The 19,076-nt window shown below is 42.2% G+C and overlaps 1 protein-coding gene across 1 annotated transcript in view; it reads right to left on the reverse strand.

Annotated features, from left to right (window-relative positions):
- Positions 1-3,393: 3,393 nt before the first annotated feature.
- ITPRID1 (ITPR interacting domain containing 1) overlaps positions 3,394-19,076 on the reverse strand; it is a 35,292-nt gene continuing 19,609 nt past the window's right edge. The window contains exons 6-10 of the mRNA XM_026844020.1: positions 10,788-10,873; positions 8,978-10,417; positions 5,318-5,445; positions 4,376-4,487; positions 3,394-3,699 (exon numbers count right to left, since the gene is read on the reverse strand). Coding sequence (XP_026699821.1) covers positions 3,394-3,699; positions 4,376-4,487; positions 5,318-5,445; positions 8,978-10,417; positions 10,788-10,873 — 2,072 coding nt within the window. The remainder of the gene's footprint in view (positions 3,700-4,375; positions 4,488-5,317; positions 5,446-8,977; positions 10,418-10,787; positions 10,874-19,076) is intronic.

Here is a 19,076-nt window from a genome sequence, read left to right on the forward strand (position 1 = left end):
AAACCCAAAACCAAACCATGACCCATTGCCTTGTAAGCTACAAAGATAATTTGTATGGTTCTAGCTAGCTAAAGCAATTATGATAGTCAATCAGATATGTTATTATTTCATTAATTCTGTGGAGTTATCATTAAGATTCCCACCATGTTTGCTTATGACTGCCCTAAAGGGAAATAAATGATACAATTTTAAACGTTGGTAACACCGTGAGGTTAAGTGGGTACACAGCTGGCTGTCACGCTCACCAGTGCTACCCCCAGACTTTCCTGACCACAGAATTGCTGCGTATTTTCTTTTCTCTCCCATCTTCAACAGCAGCATTGTAAGTCTTGGAGGAATTATGAAGTGAAATGTCACTCATTGTGATCTAGGATAAGTCAGAAGATTTTTTTCCCTTTCCAGTTGCTTAATATGGGTTTTTTTTATTGCTGCAAGATTACAGCTTAAAATTGTTAAAACAACATTGAGGGCTTGAAATGTTATCTAGTTATAAATGCCAACAAGTTCACAGTAACAATATTTGTGGGTGTCTAAGTGTTGCACATGGGGGAAGCCTATCCTGTCCATAGCTTACATGAAATGATTTTATAATTAAATTGAAATAAGGAACTGGACTACATATCCCAATCTAGAGACCACTGAAACAGGAATGTTTTATTAGCAGGAGTCAGATTCAGTCCTGGTGGAGAATACAAATGGAAGAATTCAGATGGCACCAGAGGTCCTGCATGATCTTTCTAATCAAGAACAACTGCCACCTGCCAACACCATCTTCTGTACATACGGACATAAGACAAGCAGACAGCTGTTGCAGCATCACATGCCCGCAGAGCTTTTATGCATTGTGCTGCAGTGGCAATCACAAAAAACATCTTGTTTCATGGGACAAATCACAGCCCTGGTGTGGCTGAGGCAAGGGAGCTTCTTTAGCCATCCTCTCTTCCAGGAGACCTTCATCACTCACATCATGGTATGTCCTTCATCATGCTCTTTATTTGCCTTCCTCCACAAACTGAGGTACAACATCTGCAAGTGCAGTTCATAAGCCAGTGGAAAGAGAAAATATGAAGTGAAATTATTGCTTGTTCCATCAAAACTTAGGTGAAGGGTGTTTTGGTCCTGTTTGCATGCTGCCTGAAGATACTGTCACATACACAAATCTTGACATGTAAACCTTTAAACACTTGATAGTGTGGAAGTAGTGTACAAATCCCATGCGGGGTCTCAAGAAAGGGGCAAATTTCAACCAGTAAAATTCATGGCCCAGCAGGCTGTGGAGGATCTTGTCAGTTCCTGTGTTGTGTACCTCTCTCCCCCAATCATTTTATTACCCTGAACATCTGTGGAAACGTGGAGGTGCAGGGAGCCTCGAGGCTGCTCAGCATGTTTGACTCCATTTTCTCCTTAAACATGTGCAAATGCTACTTCTATTTGCACCTTTGCAGAGCTGTGATTTGCAACACCAAAGCCTAAATGACACCTAAGATCCCTCCAGAGCATTAAACAAACAAGCCAGTAGGACATCTCACAGTCTGGGAAGTGCTAAATTGAAAGCAGTAGTACAAACTGCACTGCTTTGAAAATGAACCAGTTGAATTTCTTTGCTGTGTTCCGAACCTGAGAGGTCTTTTCTCATGGCTTTTTCTGCATGAATCCAGGCTCCGTGCACTGTCCAGAAAACTGAACCAGGATTCTGATTAAAGGCTTGTCATGTAGAAATCCTATGTTTCTCATATCGTTTTGGTTTTAATTGGATTTATATGAAGCAAATATGAAAAGAAAGAGGACAGCCAGGACACTATCCACAGTAATTGTCTGACAGAGTGGGTGTTCAACATTTTATGCACTGTCAGTGAGCTTCAGATTTGAATCTGACAGTAGATACAAGCCCCACGAAATTAGTCAGGGGCAAGTTAGTAGCCAGTTAAAAGCTAGAGCATGGCTAGGGCTATACAAAGTAGTTTGGGCTTGAGAATTAATATTGGTTGAAGGACTGCGTTAAAATAACTGGCTATAAGGAGAATACCTTCTAGTGGTATCTCCTGGACAATCTGCAAGTTCTTAAGTTTCTCCTCAAAAATAATCCCCCTCCTCTTCCTTTTAAATGATTTTTCAAAGAACCCCCCTATCCCATGCGATTGCCAATAGGAGCATAACAAGTGTTAATAGCAAAATACACAGCACCTCTCTTCAAAACATCTTTTTAAAATGCGTGCTTTTCTGGCCAGTCATCTCATTGAAAATGAAAATGCTGTGATCAGAACTTTCTGTAATGCAGTGTTTTGTTCATTTGTTTCTGTGATATACCATGCATTTCAGGAAAAAGGCAACAATTATTAAAAAAAAAAAAAATCCGCAAGTTTGTCCTCCATCAGTCTTTTCCTTCTGCTGAATCATTACCTACAGAATTTTGGAAAGATTTTTTCAACTGGAAAAAAAAAAAAAAAGTGTTCTTTGTATGTTGAGTAAATGACTAAGACTAGTCTCAAAAGGAAATGGGTGCAAAAGATGACAAAACACGATCTCAGATATTTAAATTCCTTGTTCTTCACTGTCTATGGTTTTCATTCTTTGAATTTGTGCTAAGGAACCTGATTCTGCTTGATAATGTCAGTGATAATATCAACATAAATCAAGAAAGTAGTGTAAGACTATAATAGAGAGCTTTCCCTTCCATGGTATTTACATGAAGTTTATGCAGAATTTAACCCTAATTTTCATTTAAGAGAATCATCAGTCCTTTAAAAACTGGGACACATGCTTAGGTAGAAGAGACCATTAAATAATAAGGCAGCTAGAGGTTTCCTAGACTATTTTATATTAAAAAGGCAGGCAAACAATCTTTTACGGTTACATTGTGAGATCAGATCAGTCAGAAATGCTGACTTTGAATTTCTTCAGAAAAACAACAAACCTTCCAGTTCACTGCCTTTACTGCCCTTGTAAAAGTGGATAATTGTCTCTGCAAATTGAAGCCATAAATTACTAATTTCACACGGTGGGAGAGGGTTGAATATACTAATTAGTCAAACAGTTGCATTCAAAGTTCAAGCAAGACAGATACCATCCACATTTTTTTCTGTTGTCTCTGGAACATCGAGATCATTGCCACAGCTTACTGAGGAATATCAAGGTGGGTCCAGTCCCACAACACTGCCTGTGTTGCCTATGCAGCCTGGAAGTGCCCTGAAACACAGGCTCCATCCCTACGGGTGAATGCACGGCTTAACAGGAAAGGGTCCTGATCTAGGTTGTGGCAATGAGACACAGAATAGCAAAACTGCATTGCAGGTCAGTCATCCCTTCCACTTAAAACCTTGAGAGCGAGGCTGAAACATCTCCTTACGTTGTGTATAAATGCCTTAAAGTCCATTTTTGCTTGGGGAGGTCCTTTTATTTCCTTTTTACTGGTGGAGAGCTCCGGTGGGGCAGACTCAGCTGAATTTGACTCAGGTGTTGTCCTGGTAGGAAACTGCACTGAGGGTGCCCCGGCTGTGGGGCAGAGAGTGAGCCTGTTGCTGTTGTGTTTTTGCTAGGAGCTCTTTGCAGCACCACTTTTGAGCACCCACTTTGAGGATGTGTAGTGTCAGCAGCATCTGGAAATGCTTGTTTACTCTGGGCTTTTCTTTCGCCCTTCCAATCAGAGAGTCCAAGCTCGGAAGACAGATGGGATTGTTCTGCTAGTAATTGGTCCAGCTGCTGCAGAGAAAATAGAACAAAAACCATATTGCAGTAATAAAAATATAATAAAAGGAATCAAGCAGGATACACAAGAGTATATGAAGCATGCCTGCTTCTTCTGCTTGGTCCAAAGAAGACATGCAGTGTCTGGCAAATGAGGGGTTGCCGTAAAAAGAAGGAGAAAAGCCTAAAGGACATTTTATTCCAAAGGCTAGATCTAATTGCCTAATGGAAAATCTGCAAATGGACCTCAATTTGGGGCCATTGGGATCTTGACCCTCTAACCCAAGCTTGTCAGGGAAGAATCAAAGACAAGTCCCCTGACCATCATTTCTTTAGCTTTCCTTAGCAAACAGAGAGCTGGTCCAGAAAAGACCAGTAACCATTTCTCAATAATTATGTAGGCTGATTGCCTGTCACCTTATTCTAGAGACCAAGAGCGGAGTAGGATACAGACACTTTTATAAATATTGTCACTTCTCCTGGGTAGTTTGAGCTCAAGCAGCATAGCCAAGGAGAAAGAGGGTCAAGGGTGCAAACTCTAAGTATGTTACTGGAAATCCTCCTCTTCTTGGCACTGAAAGGATTGTTCAGATGTACCTCAGAGTACCTCAGATGTACCTTTGAACACTGAATAGCAGGACATACCTTAAACTCTTCCACATTACCCAGAACAGTGGCTTGTGCAACGTACCATAAGGATGCTCTCCCTGATCTGGCAAGATTGATCGTTCAGCTGAAATTCCAGCTCTGCAATCTCCTGACGAACAGCTCGTCGTAAGAATTGAAGGTGTCTGCCTTCCTCCCTGCAGGGACATCAGCAAAAGCACACTCAAGTGAGCGGTGAACACCCTCCTACTCCTCAACCCCAGCATAGCACCTGTATCTTCCTCTGTCGCAGTCTTGTTCTTACCCATGGTCACAGGATACCTTACAAAATAATAAATAACAGCCCTCGTCTGCTTGACTCTCATTTCTTTGATTATCCCAGTTGCAATATTAAAAATGTTGTAGTTGCAGACCCAGCTTGAATCTGGGCAGGTTTATAACTTGTGATTTATCTCCAGCACAAAGATAGCACATAAAGGCCCTACTTTCAGGCAGCTCAAGACTTGAAGCCTCTAGTAACATTTTGTGAACCTGAGACTTCTTGGTAATCACGGTGAACTTGGCCTGAATCCATCAAGAGTTAGTTCAAATTTTCCTGTGTTGCTCCTGCATTGATCATGACCACTAAGTATGTGGCCTAAAGGGACTGATTTGTCAGAGATCACTCCCACCTCCTTCCCTGAACCCAGAACTGACCTGGAACACTGAGCTCCATCTGACTGAGATCTGTTCCAGTGTTCCTATTGCTATTAAAACATAGCATTTCCATGCTAAAAATCTAGTCTATATCTACGGAGCAATTCAAAATGGTCACGTTTAAGAACCTTGAATAGTGTGGAGAGAAGCTGGACTTTCAGCAAAAAACACATCACAATAGGTTTCTCTTCCACTTGCAGGATGCCCACAGCTGCACTTCACTGACCAGAAGTGCTGTGGCAACACAAGTGACCAGACACATTGCACATGTCCACAGGCTCTTTGCCGAGGATAGTTTTGGGTTTAGATAGGTTTGTTGGGCTGCCATTACCTTCCTTCATCCTGCATAGTGTCAGAAAACAGGGCCTGCTGTTCAGTCAGGTGCTGTTCAATCTCATCCAGCTTCTCCTGGAAGCACTGGCAGGAGCTCTTCATCGCTTCTATTTCATGAAGGGTACACTACACAGAAAAGCAAGAAGACACCCCACTTTACTACTTTTCTTTGAGCATTTCCATGTCGAGTGCATTTGAAGCTGACAGCCTGCATGGTACAAGTCCTCCTCTAACCTGCACAACAGGGATTCTGTGAGCCATGAAAGTCCAGATGGCACTTCAAGTGAGTTTGCTCTGGGTTCATCACTCACATCCCAGTCACCACCTTTTCTCCTAAAACCTGTAGGATTAAGCCCGGGCACTACTTGAGCCAATGAGAATTTCATGTTTTCCATTGAAATGGAAAAGGACTTGGATTAAAGATCTGACTCAACGTGCCAAATTCTGATGTTACTGCACTGTTGTCAGACATTATATTTGAGCAGGATGAGTTGCTATGGATTAACGATAGGTTATTGGCCACTGGGTGTTAGAAACTGTTTTTAAAAAGAGAAGGAGGGAGAGGGGGAGAGAGCGAAGATAAATAAGAACTATGAGAAGGAAAAGCGTTTTTCATGATGGGTGCTGCAAAGCATTACACTGGTAATCTCTTATTTATTACCAGTTACAAACCTAGAATTGGATTTATCTAACTAAGTGCAGACATTTACTGCAACAAATGTATGTGCAAGTACTGCACCAGAGCAATTGTTCCAATCTAAAAGTAGACATCCATAATAGGTCAGAGGATCTATGCCATAAATGTAGCCATTACTCTTCATTGAGAGAAAGTATCGAGTATGATTGATCATGTACATCTACCCTGATTTCTACAGGAATGTCTCAGGGCAGGGGAGATGAATGAGCAGGAATGGCACATGAGAAAGTATAGGCAGATTTACAAGTTACTACTTTGTAGCACGGGACTAATACAATGGCAGCCCTCTAGTGACATCCAAATAAATCCTGTAACTGGAGTTCATCAATGTCTGAGTTTCTAGCCATGTTAAAGACTTTTCCTTGACTTTTCACACCTTGTCCAGGGCAGTAATGCAGACAGCGTAATCTAAATAAATTTGGAGACAATACCATCTGCCTTCTGAAAGCATGCCCACCTATTATGCTGAAACTGCTCCAAGTGCAAGGTGTTTGGTACGTTCCCATCTTAGCAAATTATGGTTTCTTGTAAGCCATGGGAAGACAGTGTACAAACCTGCACTCCACTGCTAACCACTGTAACTGCTAGAGAACAAGAGGTGTGTTTGCAAAGCATAGAAATGCCCAGACTCTTTGGATCCCTGCAATTATGTCCTTTGACGATCTCTTCGTGTTTGTGTGCTTGAATGTGTCCCTCAGTCCCATCAAGGCCTGAAACATGATGAAGACCTCCCTGCTAGGGGATCAACTTCAGCTAGAGGGCAATAGATGCTCCCCATGCGTCTGAGAAACTTCATTCGCAATCTTCATTTCAATGCAACTGCATTAACCCAGGGATAAACCATCCCATAGCAGTAAATCAAAGAAATCTAGCCCCAACAGCCATGGAAGTGCATCAGAAAGGGATAATTGGAGTCTAATAGCAGTTTGATAAGGCCAGTCCTGCAACTGCAGTGGAGGTGAGTTCTCCTAAGTGTCTGCTCCCTGCGGAGCACAACTGGTGCTTTTAATGCTGTGGGTCGGGGCAGCAATCACACACCACTGAGGCAGTCAGATGTGTTATGAGCACCTTCAGATGGAGTGTTGCCTGATTTCCCATTTGCCCCCCACCCCAAACTTTAATCTTGAGTCTCAGACAGTTTTCTCGTTCCTAGATGGGAGTGTGTGGGGTGTAAGTGAGAAGTGACCACACAGTAATCATGATTTCTTCTACCCACTGCCAAATCAGAGCAGAGTGAGGATTTATAGCCTTCAAAAAAAGTGCTCGAGAGATCTTGGAGAGCTCCTGTCCTTCAGGTCACTAGGAAGATGTCTATGGGCCACAGACAAATTTCTAGGTGATTTGTCAAGGCTACCAGAAATCTGGAAAGCACCATGCAAAAGACTGAAAGGGCACAATGTAGATAGGTTTGGTAAAATTCGTGACAGCCCTTATAGATGAGGTACAGGCAGCTCCCCTGGCACTGTCTCTTTGAGCATGTCTCAGAGCACAAGTTCACATAGATTAACTCAGAGTTCACACTCAGCAGGGGTGGAGAGGGGACTAACTGTTCCAGAACTACTCTCATGCAAGCCCTTGTTTAAGGTAAGGTGCGTGTGAACAGGGTAAATTTACTAACAGTTGCTCCGTGGTGGTTGCATTCCCCCTGCGTGCCCTTGGTAAATGGGATGTGACCCGAGTGAGCTTCTCTCAGTAAAAGATGTGGGAACTACCTCACCTGTACGCAAAGTACAAAATAGGCATGGATATAATCTCTGCAGAGTGACTAATAACTCGGTAAATTTACGCACCTAACTGCACAATGTGGAGCCATATCCCTAAAAACAGGTCTCGGATAACAGTACAGTGCAAAGTCTGGTCCTGCTGCATTCCTTGTCCACAGACTAGAGAAGACAAATCACCACTAGCCCCGGTTAGAAGAGTGGTAAAATAGTAGTGTACCAATGAGAAAAGGCTTCCCTGTCCAGCATAAGGTACTGACTCACTGCCATCTTGTGGCAACAGCAAGATAGCCAACAAAAGGCGTATTTCCCAATATACTGTTCAAAGACATTCCAGAATTATATATTCAGTGATGTAGCAGGATAAAATTCACCCGTTTCACTTCCTGGGACTTTTACCTAATAACTTCCTTCCCCAATTTGTACAATAGTTCAAGTTTCATTTCCTTACGAAGAGCAAATAGAAGAGGAAAAACAGAAAGGCTTGCAAACTAGCAGGGAGTATGCTGTTCCTTCCACATTTTTCTCAGTATGCCAAAGCTTCCTTGATTTCTTCCCCAACACACCCTGAGTCTTTCACAACTCTGGGGACCTCTCAGCAATTCTGAGCAAAGAAATAAAAATTTGGTAACCTTTTAGTGTCGGTATTTTTATTGCAAATACTCATCTTAGTGGGACTTTAGATTTAGTGCAAGCTTCTTATTCTACCTCAGTAAAATGGCTTGAGGCTCTGAGAAGTCGCAATTCGCTTTGATTTAGAGTAGTTTGGTTTATGGTATGTGTCTGGGTGTTCAGTTAGCCTTTAATAAACACTGAGTAATATAACCTAAATGAGTTCTCTTGTACTAAGGGGATTACACTGAATCATGTAACCTTGCATTTTCTGCTGTCCAGTGAGTTATTGTAATTCAGCTGATTCACAGGAACTCACTGAAACTCATTCTCATCTCTCAGCTTTTCATTTGACCTGTAAACTTCATCACCCAGTGTGCAGTAACCATTTAGAGATTGAACTGATGTACATAAGTTACGAAAAAAAAGCAGGCCAACAAAACTTTAGGTACACAGATACATTTCTGTCCAGAGGGAATGCTTCCCTCCCCATCCATTTTCTCAGCTGCATTCCCAAGATATGTCTCACTGAAGAAGCAAGCATGGCAGGAGAGGAAAGGAAAAGGCAGCTTGTACATTTAACTCATAAGTGTGTCAGCTGTCCATGTCTATGAAGAAATACACTCACCGGAGCAAGATTACACCTTGGAGTGTCCTGTAGAAGCATCAGGGTTTTCAAGAGCTGCAGCTCAGTGGTGGCCTGGCTTGAGCAGCAGCCTGCAGGGTAGCAGCAGCCATGGCAGCAGCAGCAGTGACAGCAGTGACTGCCTGGCGCACCCTTGGCACCAGGGCCCTCACCCCAGTAGTGTGAGCTGCATTTGCCACAAAGCATGCTGTCAAGAGAGGCTGATTTTGTCAGGTGAGTACGGGATGGAGAAAGCAGTGGTGGCCACCTGGGTTTCCTGGCAGGGATGTCAGTTTGGCTGGAGGCTTCAGCAGTCTGCTTCACTCCATCCTTCGAAGCCCCTGGGTCTGACTGTATAAGAGGACCACCCTCAGAACTGTGCGCTAACATGTCAGAGAAGTCTACAGGATCTTTCCTAGCAAGGCTCTCAGTGAAAGCAGCATTCTGCCCTGTGCCCTTCATCCGTGAAGTAAACTCCAGCCCTGAAGACATCTGAATGGTAACAGATTTTGGAGGAGCAAAAGCCATTTCGCCATTTTGGACAGCGTCTCCCTGTTCTGATTTGTTAGCTCCTAATATCTCCCCTATGCTACCAGTCTCTTGATCTGAAGATGAACTTAATCCAGGCCCTTCTGCTAGGCCAGAGGGATGCTGATGACGCACTTGCAGAGAACAGCTTGAAGCTGCACTGTGCCCACTTTGTGCTGCTAAGCCCCACTGCAGAGTTTCTGGGAGCCCCATTTTGGGGGACCATTTTGTATTTTTTGAATCACCATCCATTTCGCAATACTTCTGCCCATTTGTCACCTCATTCACTGCAATGGGGGTACGATCTTCGCTGACCACTCCCTCACCCCCCCATGGTCCTGTGTGACCCCCATGGGCATTTTCATGACATGCAACTCCAATGTCCTTTTCAGTGCAGCACCTCTCATCTCCAACTCTGATTTTGCTCTTGCTGATGACTGCAAGGTTTATATCATTCAGTTCAGTGAAGGTTGCATTCACCTCTTTGTGTCCTCTACTAAAATATAAATGACAATCAAATCCGAAGGAGCTAGGATTCCCTTCATCCTGAGTATCACCCTGAAAACAAGGACTATGCTCTTTTTCCACTTGTTTTCTTGCAGTTTTATCCTCTTTCCTGTCCATGTCACATAACATTTCTTGGACAAAACTCTGTGGCTCAGAATTACATTCCTGATACTTGCTATTTTCTGCAGTCAGCAGCAGAGCCTCTTCTCCCTGGTCACCGCATGCTTTTGTTGATGTAGGTACTGTTGAAATGCTGTTGCAAGCAGTGAGGAAGACCTTAGCAACAGAATCATCTGGCTTTTCTTGAAAATCTTGATTTAACACAGGAAGAACTGTCCTATGTGACAGACCTGTTTCTTGATTGTGGATATCAGAAATAAAATCAATACTTCCTGACAAAGGTGCATTCTGAAGTGGGTAAGAAAAAAGAAAAGAATAATTGAAATACTATAGTTGTTCTATCACACTGGTTCACCCACTACTGTTTTGCCCTGGGCACCCCCAGCAGGTCTTTAAATACATTTTAAATACCCAATGAACCAAAGATTCTTGTAATATTTCTTCCTTAATGCCTGTAACCTTGCACAAATCTTGCATTAGCGTGGTGGAAGAATTGCACAAAGTTCTGAGAAAGCTTCTCACCTTCTGAAGTTTTCTAGCAGGATTAATTTGCTTTCATAAAGCTTTCACAACTCTGTGATTTTTTTTTTTTTATGCTACTTTTCCCAGGGCTACAGAGGTTTCGCAGACCTACCAATGACTATTGCTCATTTCTTACTTGCAAAACTACAGGTTCTGGCAGCTCCTCCATGAACCCACTGCTGTCTGACTGGCAGCTGCTTGTTCTTGTCACCATCACCTCTGCTAGGGAAAACAAAAGGATAAGACAAATTAGAAAGAAAGACAGAAAGTGGTACCAAGCCAAAATGAGTATAGAACTAAGCAGGGGCAATTTAAATGTGCATTTCTGGAAATATTCTTGATCCTGGCCAGAAACCTGCAATATTGCTACAACCAGAAAAAAATAACAAAATGTACACAGGATAGCTATTGCTGATCTTACTAAGCTTTGACTTATTCACCAGTGTAATCATTAACTGCCGATTTCAGGTTTTTATATATTCACACAATATACACAGTGTAAATAACCTATAAAACAGCCAAACAGTTTTCTGCTGGCTAAAAGCAGCGCAGTTTTCCTGCGCTAAAAGTGTTGACTTTTGATTGTTAGAACTGTCTCAGTCTAAGTCTCATTCATAACTACGTAGTTTCAATGGCTTCAGCCAGGTGGCTCCTGCAGGGAAAGGAGCCCAGTTTGTCTCTACTTTGAGGCACTGTGTATCATCTCTGTTGTTTTTTGGTCTGAGCACAAGAAATCAGAGTAACTAGCTGAGATGATGTAGGGTTGCATGGCAAGACATAAAGGCAAGAGGAAGACATTCTAGATTTAATCCTGAGAAGGTTTCTAATCTAGCAGCCACATCATCTGGCTAAACCAATTATTACTCCAACTTTCGCAATTAAATAAATTATACACCATTAACTACCTGATTTAATGAATAAAAGCCAACTCTCTTTAAAAGTACAAGTGCTTGAAAGTAAATCCTCAGTTTGGATAACTTCCAGATAACCTTCATCCTCATCCTTCATCCTCAGATAATGCCCTCATTCTCAGATAGCTGGCAGAAAACCAGAGGCAGAGTTGAGAGAGCAGGCTGAGGGAGTCTGCTGAGGAAGGGAAGGGATCACGTCCTCTCTTGTTCCTTGTGTACATAACCTTTACTGGATCCTAGGGCTTTTTATCTTCCAGTTGTATCCATAAAAATATGACAATTCACCTAGCAGTTCTGAGACCTGAGTTATTAATTCTCATTTGTGTGAATCAGAAAAAGAAAAAAAAAATCTACAAATTATGTTTTCATATGTTAACAGACTATGGACTTTATTAAATGTACCTTGGGCATCAGTTAATGAAAATCATGCAATCTAGGAGGCAGCAACTGTAAAATCAAAACCAGATATCATTTTATGGTTTAAAAATTAATTACTTGCATTGTCAGTCCTGGTATCATCATCAGCACAGCAGTCAGTCAGTCACTTTCCTATTTCGGATGAGAAATACGTGGTTCCCATCTAACACATTACAAGATATGCAGCGATGTTGCTGAAAATTGCCTGTTTTGTGGGTGGTCTCAAAACTCATGCTTACAGTTTCCCACAAACGACATCATGGTTCAGCTTCTCCCCCAGGGAGACTGCTCTACAGATTCTCTAAACTTTTTAAAAAGCTGTTCCAATTACCCTTTGCATCTTTGCCAGCTGTTGCTTCCAAGTGTCAGTCTGGCCTATAGTTTTCCATACATAAAAATGAAGAAAGAAAAGCTTTGGAAAATTTTGAAAACATGAAATGTTTCAGCTGCCTAGTTCCAATCAATTTGAGTTTCAAATACTCAATTGTATCCTATAGTCATAACAACTGACCTTCAGGCTTTAAAGTTTGAAAAGTTAGAAGACCACATTACCTGCTTACCTAGTGTTTTAAGGTGCCTGTTTTCCTCCTGAGACATGCAGGATACCAAAGTAGCTGGCATGCTACTAGAAATTACACGTAGGGAAAAACCCTGTAACTTTTAATGGAAGAGTAAGTGCGGTTAGAATTAATCTTCTGACCTGGTCAAAACCAGGTGGCTATAGCCAGGTTTGATCCCTTTATTAAGATAAATGCGATGCATCTGTTCCAACAACAGCCAACTGCGTTTTTCTATCGCAACCACCTTTCCACCCACATTTACGTCCATGCACTAGCTAGAGAACTACTCAGAACATGTGACACTGGACTCCGGGCTTATCTTTAGGCACAAAGTGAGACATTAAAGACTGGATGAAATGTCTGCAGACCAAGTTAATATCTCTACAGTTAGGCTACAGAAAGACCTCCATGTGTCTCCCTGGACTTGTGCTAGAAGGAAGTATAGTGTGTGCTCTGCTATCATGGCTCTCCTCATTGATTAAACATGCAAGGTATGCAGATAAATCAAGGCTCAAAACACTCTGAAAGGCTGTCTGTGTACGTATTTTAAAATGGTAATATAATAGGACCTAATGAATATTCTGAGCATAAATACAGTTTCTACAATTTTTATGTTAGCAAAGTAGAAACTTATAAAAGAGAAGTATAGTAGAAGGAGAACCATGTTAAGCACAGGTCACCTGTGCTTATTACTGTGATTTTCTTGTCTTCAGACCAGGTAACCACCTTCATCTGAGTTAGGCATCTAATTTGCACCTACCTACATATTAGTTGTGTGATGAACTAATACTCCTAGAGCAAAGGCTTAATTTCCCTGTATAATCAGTGCAAAGTGATGTCTCCCAGGGTCTGAGCTGCAGTTCTTTTCCAACTACATTCAGATGCCGAATTTAATCATTACATCCCACACTGACTTGCAAGATTTTACCCAGTATGCCAAGCCCTGATGAAGGTAGGCAGGTGAAGATAAGGGGGTTTTAAAAGACAAGTTGTTTCTCTGACTCTAACACTTTATTCAAAGCCAGTCAAAATTCCCTCCATTTCAATGGAAGTCTGAATTTAAAAAAAGACTTAGTAAAAATGAATATGGGCCTCCAATTCAAGGTGGTGTAAAAAGCTATGAAGAGATTGCCAAAATACTCCCACAAGGACTTAAAGCTGAACAACACGCTTCCGGGAGAAACACAGAGCAGGGCTGTATTGGGAAGGCAGGTCACACCGCAAACTGGAGCTGTGCTGCAACTAGATTAAACACGATAGCCTTTTCAATTTGACGCAGCTCACTTTCAACCTATGTAAATGTAGTTTCATTTAACGTCTGTACACCAGAGCCAAGTATTGTTTGCATAATGGCAGGCAGCATTTGCATATCGAAGAAACTGTGTTTTGGGTGAGGAGCAGGCCAATCTATCACTTCCTCTTAGTGTCCCAAATAGCAGTGAAGTGACACTGCAGATTAGAGACCATGCCTGACGCTGCCCTCGGGAGGAATAGAGTTTCCCTCTTTGTGAAATTTTCAGCAATGTTAGTAATAGCTTGTCAATGGTAACAGTCTGGTTTTTCTCAGCACGCTCTAATACCCAGCGAGGATACCCACAGCCTGAATTTCTACTAGGAGACTGACTCTTTGCAGGGGTCCAGAGAGGGTCTTTGCTAGGTCTCCTAGGACAAATCCTGTATCTACCAGGTTATCTGATAATGTCCAGACTGGATGCTGGTGGTGGTTTGTCCCAGAATGGACTAGCATCTAAAGCACTTTCAGCTGTGGCCAGGGTCAGCTTTAAGGACACCACTTCTTCACAGCAACAATTCCTCATGTTTAAATGAACTAAAGCGTTTCAGCAACTGGAATATTGTCTTTAGGAGGCATACAAGTTGGCCAAAAAGATGGGGAGGAAGGTCAGAAAAAGTTACATAGTTTGTTTTAACATTTTTAAATGCTCCCATCTTTCTCTTTCAAATGCGGTATGTTTTGTTTTTTTTTCATGAAAGCAACTTAATTTTTTAATTTGAAGAATGATGCAAAAAATGGGTTAAATCAATGCCCTGAACATTAAGCAAAACATGTTTCCATTTCTCATCTACCCAAACCGCATTTTTCCCCCAATCATTTGGTTCAGCCACTGAACCAAAGTATCCATTATTCATGTAGCTCTACTCTGTTCTCCTCGTGTGTGGAGACACCCAAACCTGTAGAGATTCTGCAAATACATGCAGAGCATCACACCAAGGAAAGATAAAGTATGTTTGGAGAAGAAGTAGAGACGCAGACCAGTATTCAACTATGAACTAAAAATTACAACTCTGGGCCCTGTGCGGAGAATACATCTGGCTATGCTGGAAAGAGGAAGCCTGAGAATCGCCCCTGAAGATCTTGGTGAGGAAAACCTTGGCTCTTCGCCTTTCTGTGCTAATTGAACTGGGATAGTTTAGCTCCTGCATCCCATTTCTGTTCTGCCTGAATTTTAAATAAAAATAGGTTAGAGGAACTCACTAATCAGGTTTCTGCTTCATTTTGTATTGTATAAGAAAGTGCATGCCTTCCAAACCTCAAAGGTCCCACAGCTTTCCAGCCCTTTACTTGATCAATCCAATTTCATTAAGAGACTTTTCTCTCCCCTTATTTGCATGCAGATACAGTAGCTCCCATTTTCAGCAGCCTTCAGTGCAGGAACTTTCTGAAACTATTGGGCTCCTAGGTTCACCGTTAATGAAAGAATACTCCCTAATTAGTAAAAAAAAAAAATAAATAAGTGCTGGCGTACAATTCTGCATTCCTCTGAAGACTCCACAGCTGGTTTTCTGTGGACTTGGCTGCAAACAACACAACCTCTTTCTAGTTTCCAACCTGGAGAATACTTGCAAACTGCAAAATGCCATGAGAGCTACTACACTGCTTGTAAACAATAGCACATTTTTTGTATGTCTTTTGAAACACATTAACATTGATGAATGCACTTCATTATTTGTTTTCTACATCATTTTCTGCATCGTTTGTGTGGGGAAGCATAGGCACAAAAACCTCAAATGTGAGAGCATTTGTGAAAATTTGAACTTTAAATTCACAAATTAAAATCTGGACTGTTCATCCTGTCATAAGGAAAAGCAGAATGGCCAGTTGCAACCTAGCAATGCTGTTCAAATTTTAGATATTTTTGTTGCTGTTTAATGCTGTTGGACATTGTTGTGGATAAATACTTCTAAAACTGTCTGCTACATACATGGGACTAAATAACGCACAGATGTCACCATTTAGTCAGATATTTTGTAAAAGAAAAAGGAGCCTGGAGGACTTAGAGTAAGACTTTTCCACTTCACTGTATAAGCAAAAGCATTTTGCAGCCTCTCTCACACAAAACTCTCAAGGCATTAACTTCATTACAGCTTAAACACTCAGGCTAAAATCAGCAGGGAAACTAGATTCAGGCTTAAATCTACGCATAATATTCCCACACCCAGAGTTAAGTGGACACACAAATATCTCACTGATTGAGCCTTAAGAATCACATCTGTTCAACAATTGTTGAATTCAATAGTAGCTGAATGCAGTAAGAGATGGGACAAATGAAGATCATACCACGTTCACAGAAGTGCCAGAACTGAATAGGTATTTTCTTACATTTTGGATGTTTTGGGTTTTTTCTTCTCAAGCACAGTCATCAAATACTGAAAGTGCTTGGTCCACAAGCAGCTCTAGCTGCAGCGTGTGGAAGATGTGAAGGCTCTGATTCTCCAACACAAGGTAAAAAAAAATCAAGAATTTCTATCTTACATGACAAAAAAAAGGACTTTCAAAAATACATTTTCAGATAGTACTTTCAAAATAGAAATGGGTTCATTCTGAGTAGTTAACTGGATCCTTCCCATTTAGATGTTTCACTCTATCTCCTCCTGTTCTGCAAATTGATAAATCCATATGTTAGCCTTAACAACTCTGCCCTGCCTGTGCCATCACACAAAATAACATTGCAGGATGAGCTGGCTGTGTGCTAGAGGAATATGTCAGCTTCATGGCACAGTTACAGATGGTCCAGTCTTGCGATGAGAAAGCTGCTGCAACTGACTCCCCTCTCCTGCTACTCAGAGAATAGGCATCACCAATTTTTAACTATCACACTCCACGATATGGCCGTTAAGAGCTAATAAAACTCCACTGAAAGTATGTATTTTCAATAAGCCACAAAGAACCCTCTTTTTAGTGCTGCTATCCAGAGCAGTGGACTCTGAAGCTCACCCAACCTTGGTGGACCAGAAGAAATTATTTTGTACAACTTTCAGCATTTGGGGAAAAGAAACACTATTATTTATAATCGGTTCCCATATATGTGGAAAAACGTCTTCCTTTTTGTAAATGTTCCATAAAATCTGTTCATTCCCAGCATACTATGCTGTCTTTCCTTAATCCAAGGAGCACCCCCATAGCTAACTGCACCAGTTACTGACTGTTGACTATGAACATAAACATTGAATGTAGTGCCACTGACATTTAAAAGGAAAAGTCTATTCTTAGTCTTTTTTTTTTTTAATATCCACGTACAACTTCTGTAACACCGATCCACTTTCCACATTGCAGAAATGGTGATGAACAAGCAAACTGAGATGAGAAAGAGCTAGTTTATTTTCTAGCTAAAGGCAATACACAGTTCTACAACTTGCCCGTAAGAGACATCAGTCCAGAGCTGCTTGTCACTGGAGCAGGGCTGCAGCACTGACTCCTTTCTGTACAGCTACAGCTGTTTCGTGCTGCTTTTCAGGAGTACAGTCACCAGATGGCAGCAGCACATAAACCACAAATTGTGTTTCCAAAAGCCAGCACAAACTCGAGTTTTTATACATGTCCTTCTGCAAATTTTCTTTTTCAATGACATCATAGAAAAAAAATAGATAAACCATCTTATTAGAATAGTCATATTATTTGAAAGCAACTAATACACCCCAAAATGCACCAGATGCAGCAAAAGCTCCTATTCTTATTCAAAACCAAGTGTAGCTGTGAAATTTGCCTATCCCCCGCTCCCTTTGAATTGAAGGGGAATTTCAGGTCCATCATCTTACACAGTGTGACTGAGCGAAAATACATGTTAAAAAAGCTCTGCATAAAGCAATTTCTCTTATGAATTGTGCCCAACCATGCTGGTAGGTGCTGTATAAATGGAACCAAAGAAGAGCCTATGCCCAGAAGAGCAAAACCTTGCTCCTCCGAGGTATTTCCTTCTGCTGTCAAAACCCAGTTCCCCCAATTCTCACCCAGATTGCAATGTTCTTCTCATCGCTTTGGGTACCACTGGCATATGAAGGACTTCAGGTATTATTTTCTTTTAGTGGGGATGAAGACAGACTCAAGGGGGGTGAACAAGCGGCGAAAGGCCTGCAGTCCCCATGACTGCAGCTACCTCAGGTGGGACAGGAGTGCCTGTATGCTGCACCCTGAGGAGGTGAGACAGGGCCAGGAGGGATGAAAGGTGGCGGGCACATATGTCATATGACGGCTACTGATATCTTGCTTCATCTCCACGTTCAGCCTGCAGTTCTTTACACGGTCATCACTGAGGTCTGGCAGTCACAGCCGTCATTAGCAGGAGACACAGGCATAGCTCCACGGGCACTGGGAGCGCACACACCGTGCCTCATCCTCCTGAGCAGCCTCCTGCTCCTCACCCAGGGCCCAGCTCCCCACAGAGCTCTGGGTGCCCACGTTCCCCTGGGAGAACATTGGACTAGGTGGTCTCCATGTATAAGCCATAAACTCTTAAGGGAACCAGGTCACGGAGCATTAAAGACACAGTCTGTGCTGGCATGACAGAAATATCTAGGTAGCAAATCTATATCTATCGTCGGAGCATTCAGCTTCAGTCCTCCTCCAGAACACCCGAGGAAAAAAAGCAGTTTTGCACCAAGTTCCAGCCAAGTTTTTGGCTTAAGATTCAGTGTATGTATGGTTATGTCTAGCATGCTCATGGCACAGCACAGCCGGCAGGCAGAGCACAGCAGCCTGGAGCGCTGCCCAGGTTGCAAAACCTGTCTGAAAAGCAGGGTGCGAGGGTGCACTGTCAGCTCCCCGGTGCCGTGGCTAGACAGCCGCTGGTACCTGCGCTATATGCTGGTATGCTTTAAAGCTGGTGCACATATTTACTGATTTAAAACTAGCTTCAGTACATCTGCCGCACACTACAGTCAGCGCCGCGACAGCAGGTATAAATATACTCCTTTGTGAAATGCCTGGGGCTGGTGGGTGGGTTGGTTGGCTCTCTCTTTCTCTCTCTCTCGCATTGCAGGTTGTCCTAAGCTCATGTGTAGAAGGCAGCTTTGGAGAAGAACTGAATTAGCTGATAATATCCTGTAGAGCTACTCATTAAAGAAAAATGAAACCTTTTTTTTTTTTTTTTTTTTTTTTTTACGTTCACTTCCCCTCCTCCCTACCCAAATCAGAGATGAATATGGGCAAGGGAAGAAGCATGTTTTCTGCCTTGTACGTCACCGAAAAGGATGTAATTTCCTGCATTAGTGAACCACCCTCTGCCTCTCTAGAGAGGCTCA

The sequence above is a fragment of the Athene cunicularia genome (genome assembly GCF_003259725.1).
Source record: "Athene cunicularia isolate RWA chromosome 2 unlocalized genomic scaffold, athCun1 chr2_part2, whole genome shotgun sequence".
NCBI lineage: Eukaryota > Metazoa > Chordata > Aves > Strigiformes > Strigidae > Athene > Athene cunicularia.